General features: G+C 42.7%; 3 protein-coding genes across 11 annotated transcripts; all 3 read left to right on the top strand.

Annotated features, from left to right (window-relative positions):
- The first annotated feature begins 3,171 nt into the window (after positions 1-3,171).
- LOC108629470 (short spindle 6) lies at positions 3,172-6,543 on the top strand. 3 transcript variants are annotated; one of them, XM_018032163.2, is made up of 5 exons: positions 3,172-3,659; positions 4,084-4,194; positions 4,287-4,517; positions 4,575-4,835; positions 4,912-6,543. In XM_018032163.2, the coding sequence occupies exons 1-5, from the start codon at positions 3,552-3,554 to the stop codon at positions 6,091-6,093; spliced, it is 1,893 nt and encodes a 630-aa protein (XP_017887652.1). In that variant the 5' UTR covers positions 3,172-3,551; the 3' UTR covers positions 6,094-6,543. The 3 variants fall into 3 exon arrangements, with proteins under 3 accessions (XP_017887652.1, XP_017887651.1, XP_026673085.1); XM_018032162.2 differs by having other exon boundaries at positions 3,172-3,791; XM_026817284.1 differs by lacking the exon at positions 3,172-3,659 and having other exon boundaries at positions 3,699-4,194; positions 4,267-4,517.
- Positions 6,544-6,736: 193 nt separating this feature from the next.
- Positions 6,737-7,641, top strand: LOC108629472 (uncharacterized protein KIAA1143 homolog). The gene is made up of 3 exons (XM_018032165.2): positions 6,737-6,974; positions 7,157-7,289; positions 7,350-7,641. Exons 1-3 carry the CDS (start codon positions 6,846-6,848, stop codon positions 7,517-7,519), a joined length of 432 nt encoding a protein of 143 aa, XP_017887654.1. The 5' UTR covers positions 6,737-6,845; the 3' UTR covers positions 7,520-7,641.
- Positions 7,642-7,903: 262 nt separating this feature from the next.
- On the top strand, positions 7,904-16,430 carry MEP-1 (zinc finger protein MEP-1). Of its 7 annotated transcripts, none has more exons than XM_018032156.2 (10): positions 7,904-7,983; positions 9,467-9,594; positions 11,084-11,176; positions 11,369-13,714; positions 13,789-13,877; positions 14,169-14,306; positions 14,801-14,977; positions 15,097-15,219; positions 15,313-15,417; positions 15,542-15,856. In XM_018032156.2, exons 3-10 carry the CDS (start codon positions 11,107-11,109, stop codon positions 15,854-15,856), a joined length of 3,363 nt encoding a protein of 1,120 aa, XP_017887645.1. In that variant the 5' UTR covers positions 7,904-7,983; positions 9,467-9,594; positions 11,084-11,106. The 7 variants fall into 7 exon arrangements, with proteins under 7 accessions (XP_017887645.1, XP_017887643.1, XP_026673083.1 ...); XM_018032154.2 differs by lacking the exon at positions 7,904-7,983 and adding an exon at positions 7,990-8,116; XM_026817282.1 differs by lacking the exon at positions 7,904-7,983 and having other exon boundaries at positions 7,990-9,594.
- Positions 16,431-17,134: the final 704 nt, after the last annotated feature.

Raw genomic sequence — 17,134 nt, 5'->3', positions numbered from 1 at the left:
GTATCCGTGTTATGTAACTATTCGCAGCTCGATTACCATGTCTTAAAATTCTCTGTGAGTATGACACGCACGACAGACTGGCACGAACGAGATCAGAACATCATGAACGTGCTCCCGGTAATTGGTAAATAATCTCTTCTCGAATCTCGCGTCCTTAACCGTAATGAAATATCATTATCGCTTTATCGGATAGATTTTTTTCGTTACTTAAGGATGTATTGGGTATACAACAGTTTATGTACCTTAGAAAAACGCATTTCCCATAATTAAAAAGAAATCAGACGCCGGAAGTATAATGCTAATAATAAATAGCTACGTGATGAAAAGTATAGAAGGAAATATCCAATTAATTATTGACGCTGGCGAAATGTTTTTTTGTAGCTATTGACGTGTTCTACACGAAAAGTTTTATGTATTTTTCTTCCAATTTGAGTATTTAACGAGTTACGTATGATTATTTGGCATTTTATTGATGTTGACGAAATCCGACCGTTCCAGCGTCGATACGGCGAACTTTTGGAAAAAAATTTCGTTTTTCCTCAATAACTCCTAAACTGTTGAACTTACGAGAAAATTGCATCAGACCTTTCTTATAGAGGACGACGAGATCTACAATTTCCATATAAAAATTTTTCACTACCATCAATATTTAGCGAGTTATTGACGAAAAACGAAAAAACAGTTTTTTGCAAATTACTCGTTAACTATTGACGCTAGCGAGAAATTTTTACATGCTAATTGTAGATTTCGTCGTCCTCTACAAGAAAGGTCTGATGCAATTTTCCCGTAGATTCAACGGTTTAGGAGTTATGGGCAAAAAACGAAAATTTGGAAGAAATTGAAGGGGTACCCCTTGGAAAAATCTCGGAAAAAAACGAAAATTTTTTTTTGTTGTTTATTATTAGCAATGTTCTTCCGACGTCTGATTTCTTTTTAAAAAATGCGTTTCTAAAGTGCATAAACTTTTGGGATTGACTGTATAGCCAATACATCCTTAAGAATTTCACCGAAAATGTGTCGAAGGTCTTCGATGGGAAGCGGCATTCGTTCGCGCGTTTCTCGATCTACATAACGTCGTTAACGCAATTAAAGAGATGAGTTTCGCGCGATTCTAACTGCCGGAAACGGCGATTAGCGCGGAACGAATAGACGCGTGGAATACGTAAAACGCGAGGACGGTGAAGCGAGAATGTCCGAAGAGAAAGGTAAGAAGAAAAGAAAGCGGTCTTCCAAATTAAAGGAGAAGAGGGAGAGAGAAGCTAGGGAAAGAGTGGCGAAACGCGAGGCCGAGGAGAAAGAACGCTTGAGAAAATGGGAGGACTGTTGGGATCGAAAGTATCAAGCCCAGGCGGACCGCGAGCACGCGGAATGTTGTATAGAAAAGGGATACTGTCTAAAACCAAGGACGCAATCGAACATTTGGATCAATGTCACGAAGGATAGGTCGATCCAAGAAATACAAATGACTTTCAAGTACATTACATTTTATTAAATAAGTACATTATATTTTATTATAAGATTACGTTTTATTATTGTCCGATGTCGAAAATACATATATTTTTTTAGAGGATCCCTTGACAATAGATCGTAAAGTAAAAACTTGTTTTTCTCAAAATTTCGACAAATGCTTCAAATAAAAGTTGTAGGTACTGCTATTAAAAAGTCGTATATCATTTCCTTCTAATTCCAGTATTTAAGTTAGATATGACCAATTGGCATTTTAGTGATATTGATCCGGCCGTTCTCAACGTCGAAACAGTAAACTGTTGGCAACACATTTTAGTTAATCCGTTGGGCCTACGGGGTAATTAAATAGGACCCTTTTTTTACCTGATAATTACATCTACAACTACAACTTTTGTCGGAAGTATTTTTCGCTAGGATGAAAAGCATTCTCCTTATTACTCTTCCACAAAAAATTTAAGGGACATAATCCTACACAAAGTAGGATAGTGATTTGCTTTCTACTTCTTCTTTCGGTGGCAATATATTCTAGAGAGTGTTAAAAACTGCAGGCCTTTTCACGCGGCACGAAGTCCTCTAAGCTTGCCACTCGCTAGTAATCTCTCCTCGGTAGTTAAAGATAATCCGATCTCTTTGAAAGGCGAACGATCTTATAGCAACAGTAGTAAATGGTAGTAAACGGTAGTAAATTACCGGGTTCCTCAGAGAAAATAACAGCATTTGCAATTTAAAAATCTGTATCGCCAGAATAACGAAATGTATGATTAATTCGCGCAGACACGTTCCAGTTCCGAAACCAAAGCCTCCGCCTTTGCCGCCTTTGAAAATGTATGCGACAACGGTGGACAAAGCGCCTGCGAAGAAACAACGGCAGAAAGTCGACAAAAAGATTGGAACTGTGAGGCGGAAGAGACCGAAGAAGTAGAAGATCCGTTATGAAAAGTATGTCGCGTACGTGTCATACATCCCGATTACTCTTTTCTTCTTTTACATCTTTCCTTTGTTCCGAAGCGATCCAGGCTGTATTCGTTTTTCGAGGGAAATTGAAATATTTTCTACTCTCTTACATATTTAAAGCGCCGCGACCAGGGGGAATCGTACTTTATTCTGGTCACCTCGTTGCGTTGGGAATTCGGCGAAGTACCGAAATGGAAATATGCAGACAGAAAATAAGAGAAACGCGAAGGCGAGAGTTTCGCCTTTGCCAGTGAGCAGTCTCTTCCGTATTCCTTTCCCGCAGCATCGATATGGACGGAGATATCCAGAATAAAATTTTCGTGTCCTTAAAGATTGAGAGAGATAAATACTTTTCACAAAAATGTTTGCTTCCATCAGATGGTCGTTCCGTCGAAGCAAAACTGAAATAGAAGGAACGAGGATCGATCGGGAGCGAAAATGTTCGTTGCCCCGAGGAAATCCATAGTCCGTAAGGTCGAAAATCGTGCAAACTGCAACTGTAAGAACGTTGCACGCGAGGAGTTATTCCCGTTCGGATGAGGCGAAGGGGTGAAGGGAGAATATAAGTACCGGCACGAGGCGGAAGGTGGATGATTGAAGACAGAAGGGAAGGGGGATGCAAGAAGAGGGATCGTGAGGGTGAGAGTGACGAGACTGCGCGTGCCGTGCCATACTCTCCCTTTTTGCGGTCCCTCCGTCTCCCTCGTCTCCCGGCTTCCGCCGCGGTACAGGGGTCGTAAGCCGATATTGTCGAGCAGGCGCGTTGGAAGCCGGTGCGGTACGGCGCGGCGGCCAGCCAGCCGGGAGGGAAGATAACAATAAAAAAACGTAGACACAATCGCGCGTAAATGTGCGTAAACCTCGCGAAGTGCCGCTTTCGCAGCTGCCGCGTGATAACGTGACCGCGACGATGGGAGAAACGTGAAAGTGCGAAGACCGGGTTCGCGTGCGAATAAGCGGAGACACTCGCGCGCGATCACACGCCCTGCCTCGATATCACCCGCAACCCTCGCCCACGCAACATTCGAGCAACGTGCTTCCTCTCGTTCTTCTCCGCGGAAGGTCGAATTCGGATCGGGTAGTTTCATTTTCGTTTCCATCTCGGTTTCCGTTCCTTAAAAAGGGATATCATGAACAACTCGCCGCAGAATACCGAGGTGGCCGGGCAACAGCATCGTGCCGCCGGCGCCGGCGTCGAAAACAGCGACGAGGAGGAATGGAGTGGTGTCGTGGAATGTGTAATGTTATTGCATCGACTCGTGTATCGAAAGAATGATTTTTATTTGCTGAAACAGCCTTCCTCGAGCAGTTTCTTGTTGCCCATTTCGAGTTGTTTTTCATGGTCAAGGAAATTCTGTGGATTGCACAACGTGTGTTGAATCTTATTACCTGATTCTTATCTTTCGTTATTATTGTTATTGCTGTCATCGCTTTTGTTCTCGTCGCTGTCCGAACTTTGTTCAATGTATCTACGATAGATCCTTACATTAATTTTCGCTACGGTCGATCGCTACTTCTTGTTTAGTTGCGATTCGCTAAGATTTTAGCAAAGTTGGTTCGACGAAACATAAGTTCAAGTATTATGCGATATTAGAATATCGACGCGTACGTCGAAATTTCATTTTTCTAGCTTATCGAAGGTTCACTACTCTTCCTTCGTAGGCTGTTCTCGAGAGGTCTAAGTCGGATCGTGTGACGCGAACGGATGAGGACAGGCGACGTCGTACCATTATTGTCGAAAAGAAGAATGGCACGTATGGTTTCACGTTACAGGTAATATGCATTCTGGACTCTATCTAGCTTGGTAACGGAAGCCAGCGCAGCGTGATAGAGATAAAAATAAAGATTCGAATTTGTATGGACAGAGCTATGGGATACATTACAAAAGGGAGCAAGAAATCGAGATGGTCACGTATGTCGATTACGTGGAGTATGATGGGCCAGCGTTTAAGGCTGGCATGCGAGAGGGTGACGTGATACTATCGATAAACGGTCACGAAATGGACAGGGCCGATCACAAGACATTGGTCAATTTCATCAAGAACTGTGATACCAGGATGCGGATGGTCGTGTCCTTTGAAGACTGCGTTAGAAAGGTGAATATCAAAACGGTTCGCTAACGTGAACCGCGATCATTGATGATTTTCTTTAAGGTGGAATTGCACATGCGTTACATCGAATTGCAACGCGCCCTTCAATCTCGCCTGAACGAATTAGAGAGACTGTGCGAGAGGGAACGGTCTATACTCATGGGTCGATGGAAAACTCATTCACTGCCAGCAAGAAAGAGAACGCCTAACAGTGTGATCGCGGGCAACCCCGATCAACCTTCGCCGTCGTCTAGTTTCAATTCCTCGACGATTCAGTGTTGTCGACCGGCTACGTCCACGGAACATCTGTTACTCTACAACGTGGTACGACTCGTTTCTAGATCTGATCCAAATATACACATCTGTGGCACGTTGACAAAGTTAATAAACGCCTTTACAGTTTCCCGATGGACGACCTTGTTTGATTCCACGGAATGCCGCCTGTTTGGTAGCCGTGGGCCCTCCACGTTCGCGAAGTGACCACCACCACTTCCTCTCGAAGATGTCGAGCGATTCCGGTGCTACCGCATCTTCGCGTCACAGCTACCACCAAGCAAACGGAATGAACAGTACGCCGGCAAAGTCCAAATCGCACAAATCCTGTCAACAACAATCGAGCGGAGGCGGCGGCGGCGGCGGCGGCGGTGGCGATCAACCTTCCATTCATCCTCCACCGCAAAATAGTTTATGCGTAGCTTGTATTTCTAGTGCCAGACGTCGAAGGGAACAATCGGACAGCGGTAGTTTGGACGCGTACGATCTGGCCAGTCCGTGCTGCGATCCAAACTGCGTACCTAGCCGCCGGCGTCGGGAGAAGCAAAGACGAGCGAGAAACGAGCAGAATCATCATCAACAACAGCAACAGCAACAGCATCACCACGCACAACGAGAGCAATCTCAACAACAACAACAACAGCAGCAACAGCAGCAGCAACAGCAGCAGCAACAACATGGAACGCATAGTTGTTCGCGAACGTCTGGTCATAGTCTACATTCCGTAACGAGTAGCGATATTTCGACCGCGGCGGAAAGCGTAGCTTCCTGTTCAACGAGCCTAAGCACGGACACCCTTTACTGGGATCCGAGCGTCCATCAACGACCACCGCCGTGCCTTCAGTATGCCAAGCCAAAATCCTGGGACAATCTGACCACCAAAGCGTTCGGTGGCTATGGTTTTGGATACGGTTACTTGGACACGGCTACCGTTAAAACGCACAGCGCCGAGAGACCCGGGAAAAGCGGCCACGGACGAGCAAAAACGCCGACTGGTACCGTTCAGAGGAGGACAAGTAGCAGTACGACCTACTCTAGTACTTCCAGCAGGCACTTTCAACCCACCAAATCCACGGAGAGCCTGCTGATACCCGCGCAATATCAGAGCGGGCTGGACGCAAGCTTGAGCTGCGAATGTTTGGACGGTCCGGCACCGAGATGCGTACCGGTGATCCAAATGGAAAAGCACAATCGTCAGGAAGAGAGCGGATACATTATCAGCACACAGGCACACGTGCGACATCGTCGGTCTAGCCATTCGGACGGAAAACTAAGGGCACTAAACAACTCCGAAGTGACGCGCCTATAAAATCACTCCTCCTCCTTAGAAAATTGTACTCTAAATAAAAAAAATACTCGCTTAATAATAATTATCGTATCGATTTCTGGCAGATAACAACGACGTATCTAACGCGTACTCGTTCGCATTTAAGCCTTTGTATTTAGCTTTTTACCGTGACGAATAGTAACAAATGTAATCTCGCCGAACGATCGAGGAATGGACCACTCTTTTCGAGACCTTTTTCGAATATTTACGCTTATTTACGAGTTTCGTTCAGAGTAGAGTATCATCGTTAGACCAACGAATAGTTTCTTAGCGACCGCGATGTTTTCCGGGCAATTGAAATCGGTTGTCCATGTTCGCAACTTTTGAGAATTTTTTTTACATTTTTATAGATAGTTGATCGTGTAAAAGTTAACGAGAATATTATCGTTATGTCATATGAAAAGAATAAATGATACAAATCTTTTATTTGGAGATGGATGTTACGCACGATCACCCTGTCACTGTAACTTTTGTAAACGACACGGATGCGGAAAATGGGAATAGAAGGCAAATTAATTTATTAAACATTGATGCAAGCGTCTTTCGAAACACAGGATGCACCGAGATCCCTCCCCTTAAACATCACCAACCCTACTGAGCCCTATTGATATTGATACTGACATAATAGCGTCATCTAGTAGCGAAAGTATAGAAGTAATCGTTTGTGTATGTATATACAGCATACGGTGTTACGTTACGATACGATATGTTGTTGAGGTTGATTTTGACGTTTAATGTATGCTAGTGGCAAAATGTCGAGGAAAAAACACAACGTATCGTATATCAAACCGAACGAACCAAAATTTTTACGTGAAATAAAGGAACGAATCGGATACAAGGAAGGACCTACGATTGACACGAAGGTACATGTTGTTATTGTCAATTTCCAAGTTAATGGTTGCAGTATTCACATTTTATTATTATTCGGTATAAATAATTGGAAATATATATCACATAATTTGCGACAAATCTTATCGCATTATGCGTCTAAGCGATTTGTGACTACGCTCAAGTACACACTTACATAAATTACTTATTGAAACAGAGAGAAGTATTACCACAAGACTCGGATAACGATGAAGAAGAACGTAACGAAGAGAAGCCTGTTGTAGTTGTGTTAAATCCAGAACATTTGACAGAAAAAGAAGCAGAAGCATTTAAGAAAAAGAAGTCAGAAGGTATCAACGTTGAAAGAGATAATTGAGCAATTTTATGATAGTTAAAATGTTTCATCGTAGAGGATGCCAGTGCACCAGCAGATTTGTCCAAAAGAATAATATTCAGTAAGAAAAACAAAGCAGCAGATGCAGAGATAAATGCTGCTGATAAACCAGTAAAAAAGAAGATGAAAAGAAAACAAGAAAGAACCGTGTTATCCTTCAATGAGGAAGATGATGATAATCTTTAACGTTTACTTGTAAATACATAAAATGTAAATATCGTTGTATACACGATTTTGTGTAATAAACTTTTATACTCATTTAATGTCGAATAAACAAAGACTGAAGATACTGGTAGTATACTTACAAAGATGTCGTTTTTATATTGTGATGTTAAATAATGAAATCATACAAATCAACGAAACTGTAGTACTTTGTCCTGTGGGTATGGATGAAAATAAGTAAACTTTTATACGCGAGGAATATGACATATTGAAAATACATATTATGCACATCTACATTGTTACAATTGAAGATTGTCCTTATTCTTGGGAGAGACTCTCATTGGACGTGCACGTGTACCCAGTCACGTGACAATGTATAACAAACGTTACTGGTCGTTTCGTCCCTTTAATTTTAACAGTACGCGTACGTCATAAAATTTGCGGTCACGTGATTACTGTCGCCATCTTGGCCGTTTTCGACGACGAAGGTAAGAAGGATCCGTGACGTCGTACCCAAATAAACAGAAAATATATGTGAATAATTTCGATATAAAAACGGTGTGTATCAAGTGTCGGAGGAGTCCGTGTGCGTGGCCGGATATTTATTAGTGCCTACGAACGGTCAGTGAATTTAAATAGCGCGGCGATTCCCGATGTGTGCGTGTTTCGATTATCGGTCCTCTTTTTGGGGGGATAATCGCGATCGGCTCGCGACCACCACGGCAGCTGTTCCGCCGTTCGACAGTTAAGCCAGCCCTTATACACTTACGTACGAAGAAATGGCGGCAGCTTTCTCGAATTTCTCGCTAAATCAGTAAAAACGAGTAATACCGTTTCCGATCATAGACAAAGCGAATAGAAAACATCGTCTGTATATTTGAATGCCAAGGGACTTGCGATTGATTTGTTGAATTTTATGATTTGTACAGTTGTGTGCTACAGAATAACACAATACAACCAGGGCCGTAACGATCCTTTTGCATTCCCTGTTACTTCTGACTCCTCTTCTGTCTCAGTTTGTTACTTAAACGGATTGCCTCAATGAATCCGTATATTCGTTTCGAAATCTGAACTACAATCAACCTCTCCTTAACGCGTACCATAAATAAGTTGTCATAGTCAGAGCAATGCTACTCGTTTATGATATAAGTATCGATCGCTATTAAATACAGCCATCCGCGTAACTTTGCTCCTACGAATCGTATCTACGATACACATGTAGTACTTTGCTTTCGATAACATCACACGTTTCAAGTGTATAGCTGGTATCAAAATATATTTTCTTCTCGCTTCTCATCTTCGGCTCAACGATTACGCTTTAAAATTGATCATCGTCGATTAATATTAATAAGCAAAAGAGTACAATACATGTATACTTATTCATTTAATAACATGATCCAGCAATATTATTTTGCTTACTTAAAAGCATGATCAGCAAATTACCCATGCAAAGTAGAATTCTGAGGAAACTACTAACACTTCGCATTCTGTTTATCATATATGATTCGAATAATTTTTGTTTTAACAAAGTTACAGAAGCAGAACTCGATGCAGTTTTGCTTTGATTTATATTTGCGAATTTACGATAAATAAAGAAACGAAAGAAGGAGGATTCACAGTACGTTATATGGTCTTCATGGAAATCTAAGTAGAACATTCGTTCGTTTCTTTACACGATAATTTGTTGTAACATTTCGCGCGAACTTCAATAGAACATTCTAACGTTTGCGCATGGATCGAACCGACGACGGTCATCGAATATCACACGTGAATAGAAGGAAAACGAAAAAATGTCTTTTCCGATCCGACGCGATCCCTTCGTCTTTCTAATCTCGGTTCTGCTTTAACTTTGACCCTCGTGAAAAAAGCCCACGACTCGTCGACGGCCCTGGACATAAGTTTTTAACGTTTCCAACGTCGCGGCTGCCCTCTGGTGCCTAATTTTCAGCGATGAATGTTCACTATTTACAGGTTTTGTGAATAAATCGTGTATCGTGCGTATAAGGACGAATCCGTAACTCCACCGCCGGCATCGAAGATCGCGGGTTGTGAAAAAATGTCGCGCTATCAGAGAATCGCTTAGGAGAGCAACCGGTCAGGTGCGTATATTTGTGCCTGCCTGCCTGTCTGCTTGCTTGCTTACTTGCCTGCCTGCCAGCCTGCCTGGTGACAGGATATGGAGCCAAGTTTCGTGCGCGTTCCATTACCTTTACTTAGCTACATGTAGAACCGGGATTCGTGAATAGCGAGTTAAGTAGCACGAGACATGCTCCGAACCGAGGGTACCGGAATCCCATGCCAACGTGTTTCAGATTATCCTATATGAATTCGTTCTCCGTCACGTTCACCTCTCTTTCGCCTAACGTTATCGCACGCTGTTCGAGACATCGAGATCGAACGTGAGCGTAGGTTAAAAGCGAGAGAACGCCATGGATTTTCCGAGTTTCTACTCAGTTTCATTCGTCACTCAACGAATCGAGATCAGTATTTCCCGTGAAGTTTCGGACCATTTGAGAAAATAACGAAACAGTCTTCGAGCGACTCGAGAGATCGTAGACACACAGAAAATGGTCCGCGTTCATCGTCCAGTTTCTCGCCCGTACCGCGTACTCTGATCCGTGTTAAAATGTTTGCTGGTACGCGGGTTCTCTCGGTCGCGCAGAGTGCATTAAACCGTTGAAATTGAATGTCTGTAAGGTGCAGCCGTTGAAGTGCAGCAGCATCGTCGTGGGAGATCGGCCCGTGTTATGATCGGATTCGGTAGGTCATAGGGTAGTTTCGTAGGTGGTTGGCGTGTTTGTCCGGCATGCGGTATACGTACTGTACACACTCGCATAGTATAGAAGTCTGGTATAGAGCATAGAGTGGAGTTCGGAAGGTTGTGCGCTCGCGCGCTCATCCATGGACCATGGATAGGCACGAGTTGGATGATAGAGCGCGCGTGTGTGCGTGTACGCGAACGCACGTACAAAGCGTACGATGCGTACAAAAGGGGGAAGTTCGATGTGTAGGTTGTCCAAGGTGTAGGTATAAGTGTAGGTTCGGTAGGTTGCGAAGGTTGTTGTGGACGTGAAGATTGTGTGACTATAAGAGAGGTGACGCAGACGGAGACGAAGACGAAGAGACACGGTGGAGGGCTGACTGGCTGGCGCTCGGCGCTCGGACGCGGTTGTTGGCGAGTGAGTGCAGGTGACTGACTGAGCGACGCTAACCATTCAAGCTACTTCACGCAGGACTCTGACTTTCGTCCGATCGTTTTGATTCACGGGTGACTCCCTTATCCCCTCTGATCGTGTTCGTAGTCGTACGCCCGTGGGATCGCGATTTCGTGGATGCACCGAGGCGCACGGTTTCGACTTGGACGACGCCACGAGTCGAAAGGCGGCCGTCCGTACCACGTAACTTTGTTGGTTATGGGAACAAGGAAATAGGAGTACGGAATTCGCAGCGCCATTTTGAAAAATTCGGCCCCGCTAAAAATTCCCTCCCTCTCCCCGTCCTCGCGTTCACGTTCACGTCGTGGATGTAATGAAACGCGTCCTGGTCGCCACGAACCACTCATCTTCTCTGTTCTCGTTAATTGTTTAGATCAACCATACAGTGGTGGCCCCATGGAAGGCACGTTGGAAGAACCCCCTGTTAAGGACTCGTCTCAAGCCCGTCCTGATAAGGTTCTCAAAGGTAGGCACTCGATTCTAACTTCTTCGAACGTGCTAGCTCTCATACACCGATTCTTCTTCACACCACTTCCTCTATTTACATTTGAGATTTTCGATCATTTCTCATTGGTTTTTCTCTGTACACTTGCCGTGCATATTCAATTCAAGTGTCATCAATGAGTTTGAGTGTAACGTCGTTTCGTTGTGTTTGCAGATGTGATTCCAAATGGGGTAAATGGAAATTATAGCGACAAAGAAGAATTCGTAGACGTGAAGGTCTATGGATCGAAAGAAGCTGGTAGCTTAGTAAAGGTGGAGAGGGAGGAAGCAAATGGAAACGAAGGCGACGAGGACGAGCACAGAATGGAAGCTGAGATAGAAGAGAGGGGCATAGACTCTGAAAATAGTGAGCATGAAAATGGAACGGAGCAAAGTAGAAGTAAAGAAAGTGAAATGTCCGAGTCAGAGAATGATTCGAAAATGTCTAGATCGTCACCGGGTGTCAGTGAGATGAACAATTTTAGTGAAGTGTCTAAGACTGATGATAAGTGTAAGAGCACCTCGCACGAGGCTATGGACATTGATGAACAGAGTAACAATTCAGACGTCGAATGTTTGGACGAGAGCATAACCGAGATACATTCGGATAACGACGATGTGTTCACTTTGAAGAATACTTGCCCTGAGAACAAAAATGTGTCGGGCAGTAGCGACGTTCAGCTTAACGACAGTAGCGAGATCGCTGACAGCAGTCTCGACACGTCTGATGTGAAAATCTGTGAAGAAAACGGAAGTTGCGGCAGTCCAGACATAGAAGAAATAACGGACAGCGCAAAGAATGGTTTGAACACTTCTCCGGAACGTGCGAACAAAGAAAAACAGAGGAAATCGAGAAAGGTGGACCTGAGTAATATCACGCCGAGAAGAAGTACTCGTAACATAAAGAGGACGAGTTACATAGAAAAAGAACTGGAAGAGGAGGTAGACGATGATGGATCGGACATCGAAGAAATTAAACCGGAAGATCCCCTGGCTGGTGTCGACGGTAAAGACAAGGAAAACTCTAAACTGAAATCACCATTGAAAAATAGCAAAACTACTATCGTGGTCAACGACACGAAACGATTAGTCGAAATTGCTGCTGGTAGCAAGTCCATCAAGGGAGGGAAGAAAGAACCTACTTTAGTTATTATAGACACGAATTCCATACTCTCTGGACGCGGTGGGGTTCCCGTCAGCAGCAATAAGCCTCACCATAACGTTTCTAGTACCAGCTCGTTTTCGGTAGTCCCAATGGGAATAACGCAAACGCAAACCATGTATCCTAACATGCGGACAACCATCACGCCGGTGCCCATGACATCGAAAACCGCACAATTAAGTCCCAAGACCACGAGCATGACCACCGTAACACCTACCGTGACACCTCCTATATTACCTACTTTGACTGACGATATGTTCGTGGTGGAGGCTCCGTCTTTCATAGTACCGTACGTGTATGAAAAACCGCCTTTGAAGCCATTGAAAAACTTCGTCACGAAATTAGAAAAATGCTTGGCGGAACAAGAAAAAGAAGAGAGCAAAAGGAACGCGGAAGAGATCAAGGCAGATGAATGCGAGGAGGACTCGATGGACGAGAGCAATCAGAAAAGCAAAGATAAAGGAGACGAAAGTGAGAACGAAGGTGGTAGTTCGAAGAGTAGTAGAAAGGATGGCGACGACAGAGGTGCTGACAGTTCATTAGATATAACCGAATCTGGATTTAGTAGTATAAGTGACAAACAAGACGTAAGGCAAGACGACAAAAACAAAATGCTGACGTATTTCGATTTACCATTGGGCAAATTTTTCATGCAAATCGGAGTGAATCTTGTTCAGGAATATGTGCAAACCGATCTTTTACGGACTCAAAAACGTAAACAGGGCAAAGGTAGCACATCAGCCGAGACTCAAATAGCTATAAATTCGCTCATTAAGAATCTAGAATTTAGTAAAGAAAATAACGAACCATTCCATTTAGAACTGAAGAAATGCGAATTCTGTAATTTTAAAACGGAATCGACCCTGGTCATGCAGCATCATTTAGAAACTCCGCATATGCGCAATTACGTCTACAAATGTAATTTCTGTCCGATCGAAGTGCGTAGCCCTCACGACATCTTATTCCATATGGAGGCGGAACATAATACTCGCGGGAGGTTGGAGCGCGGCCCAGCTTTTCATCAATGTCCCAACTGTCCGTTCGAGGACAATCAAAAGGGCAAATTGACTCGGCACATACTCGCCTGCACCAAGAAATTCAGACCAGAAAAGAATCTGGAACCGGCCGTCGACTGGGAGCCACCGGCGAAGATTCCAAGATTAAATCGAACGAGACCCGTCGTCGGACCGACGAATTCCAGCGCGCTTGCAATGGCAATGAGTGGCAAAGGAGCTCAGCCGCTTTTACCAAAACTACTTCCCGCTCCGATCACAGGCCGTGGGAGAGGACGACCGCCCATGCAGCCCCGCTTTTCCGATCTTAAATCGTTACGACCGGGTGGTACGTCGATGCGACAAGGTAAGATACCTCTTTCATTGAATGCAACGTTCAACGTTCGACGATTCGATTCTAATGCGATACGATGCTTTTAGATAACGTTTCAGGAATGATGTATCGTCCGACGTCGTCCGGTTTATTGGTCCCGACTTCCTATCAATTTGGTAGTAACCAAATATTTCAGGTAAAAATGCATTCTTCCTCCTACGTATGTATTCTTTTTCATGGCGACAACGAAACATTATCAATATCTCTTCTTTGCTCATACACGTTTCGTTCGATCGCATTTCGTGATTTCGTTTTACATCTATCGATTGGCAGCGCGTGTTTATTTATTTGTTTCGTTCATTTTTTCCTCATTCAATTTTTGTTTTTCGTCGATCTTAGTATACGTACGTACATAGAACTGCAGGTTCTCAAAATTAAAAGTAAATAGGAATGTAAGAATCAGTAAAAAATGTATGGGTGGTGGCAGGTGATGGGTGGCTCTGGGACTGTCATGTCGGCTGTCTCGGGAGTGAGTAGCAGTAGCGGCGGCAGTTCCGGTCAACCCACACCCATTGCACTTGTACCCAACGTAATCGACTCTCTCTCTAGATTGTCCTCATCACAGGTAAATAATAATCGTCGGAAACCTAATCAAAAAGATTCGATTGGTTTTTTACATGATTTATTAGCGCATGAACAATGTGTTTTGCAGGCTCAAAACAAAGCTTCCATAACCGAATCATTGTGATTGACAATAATATTAAACCAGTAAACGTTCGCTTATACGTAGAACTTGACAATATGCGTAAAGTTATGGCTAAGCGTATCATCGGTGTGCAAGTAGTTTGTCTTAATCGTCCCTGTTTCATCAGCGATGTATCGTGACCCCCAATAGCGTTTCGCATCACAAACATTTATCTAATCTCCTCGATACGATCCTATATCGGTAAAAACTTTTCGACCATTAACAATTCCACTGCCAGTTGCGTTTACCGATAACTTAAGACGAAAAAAATTTGTAGACAAAACACACATGTGTCATTCAATTACGAGATCGTATCCGCCGTCGTTCTACTCGATCATGTTTTAATGTTAACGAGGGTACTTTGTATTTTTCAGAATACGACAGCGAGTCCCAAAAATCCTACTGCAAAGTTATTAAATCAGCCAAGTATATCCATAACTCCACTACCGCGTACGACGTCTCAAACTTCGATTCCCGGTTCTGGGACTTCGTCAAAGTCTGGAGGAAAGACTACCTTCGTTATATGTGAGATTTGCGATGGTTACATTAAAGTAAGTTACATACGTTCGTGTATCACTACATGAGCCAAGAGTTTATAAAAAAGAGGGATAACGCGATTGTCACTGTACTTAAGGTTCTGCGTAAAAAGACCTGTATGTTTTTTTTTTAGGATTTAGAGCAACTGCGTAATCATATGCAATGGATTCACAAAGTGAAAATACATCCAAAGATGATATACAATAGACCTCCGTTGAATTGCCAAAAATGTCAGTTCCGATTTTTCACGGATCAGGTACATACAAGCATACTATTATGCGAACGTGTTCGCTCTTTTATCAGAAATATCATAAAATAAATTTTTAACGATGTCGCACGTTTGATACAGGGTTTAGAAAGACATTTACTTGGATCTCACGGTTTGGTCACGTCTAGTATGCAGGAAGCTGCAAATCGAGGAAAGGATGCAGGGCGTTGTCCTGCTTGCGGCAGGGTAAGTTTGCAATATCAAGTTATCGTAAGTTTAAGATCGCGTACGCGTAAGCGGAAGATTGAAAAACGTACAAACGGAATTGAAGCTCGATGTTCTGAGGATTCTGGATGTTTGATGTTTTTAGGTATATCAATGGAAATTACTGAATCACGTTGCGCGAGATCACGGGATGACGTTAAAGCCGGCGCATCTATCTTATAAGTGTACAGTTTGCACTGCCACATTTGGAATGTATAAGCAGTTTGAGAATCACGTATACTCAGCGCATAGCGTCGTAGCTAAGCGAGTAATGGATAAGAAGAATACACCTTCGTCTCCGTCGTCCAGATCCAATGATTCCCTTCTAAAACCATTGAAGATCAATGACGAAATAACGATTATTCCACAACCGGCAAAGCCTACGACCAGGTCGGGTGCGACTCAAGGCAGAGCAAAATAGCAATGATCAGCACAGTGATACATGTGTCTTGTCTTACTGAATTTCACGTAATTTTGTGGTACTCTATACGATGGGTCATCTTGTACTGACGTATGATGACTGACGTGCCGTGTACATGTGTATGCATATTATTATGCTTAAGACGCAACTAAAGAAAGAAACAAACACGTAAACCTACAACTCTTGGCAAACAAACAAACAGACAAACGAAAAAAAAAAAAAAAAACAAGAAACTAGTTGATTGCGTAATAATATTCCATCAATGATTATACCGATATATTTATTTAAGAATTTTTATTGTTGTTATCAGACATAGATAAAATAGACTGTAAAATATTAAAGGGTGGCCTTCAGTCTAATTCCTTGGTTAATCCTAGAGCTGCATATTCCTGACCTATACAGACACACACACACATACATAAACACGCCTATAAAAAAAATTATTAATACGAAGTATATTTACATTTTATGCGATCACTCACGCATTATAATGCGAAGTATCATGTTCGAATAGCAACGTCACTAACGATGTAAAATTCTTTTTCTAAGGACAAATATATTTGAATTAATTATATTTTGTTATTAAACGCTAATACGATTACGTAGGGCAATGAACGGTAAAAACTGTCCCATACGTACTACATGTAACCATGTTGTGTCTACGCGTCGTATGGCGAAGCAACTTTTGAAACAATATACCAAGTAACAAACAAATTGTACTATTTAACGAGAGTGCCCTAGACTGTTTCGCGATGTTTCTTCTCATTTGGTACACGAACCAAACAGTTGTCATCTACTCTTTTTCTAATCATCTATACATTATCTATTTCTTTTTGTTCTCTAATTTCGCCATCATACTATTTTAAGCGATGACGCATACGGAATTCAGATTCGCCGTTTCATTTGTAATATTTAGTAAAAGTTGTGCGTACGAGATAAGTTATATAGAATCAAAATATGGGTCCTTCGAATATTGTACATTATTCCTGCATCGCAATAAGTTGGAAATTTTTCGTCACAGACAATTGTAACAATAAGACATTTAAGTTTTATTTTGTGCGCTCTTATATAAACAAAAAATGTACATTAACATAGAGTAATAATATAAACGATTATATCAATAAAATAGGATGGCACATGTAATGTGTATACATTTTTTCTGTTAAGGTACATTTATCACGAAACACCGAACGACTCGTTATAGTTATACGGAACATCGCGACATTTAAATAAACAGGCAAACGCAAACGCAAACGCAAACGCATATCTATATATATA

This window comes from Ceratina calcarata, unplaced genomic scaffold (genome assembly GCF_001652005.2).
Source record: "Ceratina calcarata isolate Rehan_Ccalc_2016 unplaced genomic scaffold, ASM165200v1 scaffold569.2, whole genome shotgun sequence".
NCBI lineage: Eukaryota > Metazoa > Arthropoda > Insecta > Hymenoptera > Apidae > Ceratina > Ceratina calcarata.
The sequence above is the reverse complement of the archived record's forward strand: the minus strand, read 5'-3'. Positions and strand labels throughout refer to the sequence as shown.

Bases quoted from the DNA above. Each gene is read 5' to 3' on its own strand.
- LOC108629470 (XM_018032162.2), top strand. From the start codon at position 3,552: ATGAACAACTCGCCGCAGAATACCGAGGTGGCCGGGCAACAGCATCGT. The intron at 4,518-4,574 runs GTGAATATCAAA...ATTTTCTTTAAG, and splicing joins TTGAAGACTGCGTTAGAAAG to GTGGAATTGCACATGCGTTA. The intron at 4,836-4,911 runs GTACGACTCGTT...ACGCCTTTACAG, and splicing joins ATCTGTTACTCTACAACGTG to TTTCCCGATGGACGACCTTG.
- LOC108629472 (XM_018032165.2), top strand. From the start codon at position 6,846: ATGTATGCTAGTGGCAAAATGTCGAGGAAAAAACACAACGTATCGTAT. The intron at 6,975-7,156 runs GTACATGTTGTT...TTATTGAAACAG, and splicing joins GACCTACGATTGACACGAAG to AGAGAAGTATTACCACAAGA. The intron at 7,290-7,349 runs GTATCAACGTTG...GTTTCATCGTAG, and splicing joins TAAGAAAAAGAAGTCAGAAG to AGGATGCCAGTGCACCAGCA.
- MEP-1 (XM_018032153.2), top strand. The intron at 14,978-15,096 runs GTAAGTTACATA...TTTTTTTTTTAG, and splicing joins TTTGCGATGGTTACATTAAA to GATTTAGAGCAACTGCGTAA. The intron at 15,418-15,541 runs GTAAGTTTGCAA...TGATGTTTTTAG, and splicing joins GTTGTCCTGCTTGCGGCAGG to GTATATCAATGGAAATTACT.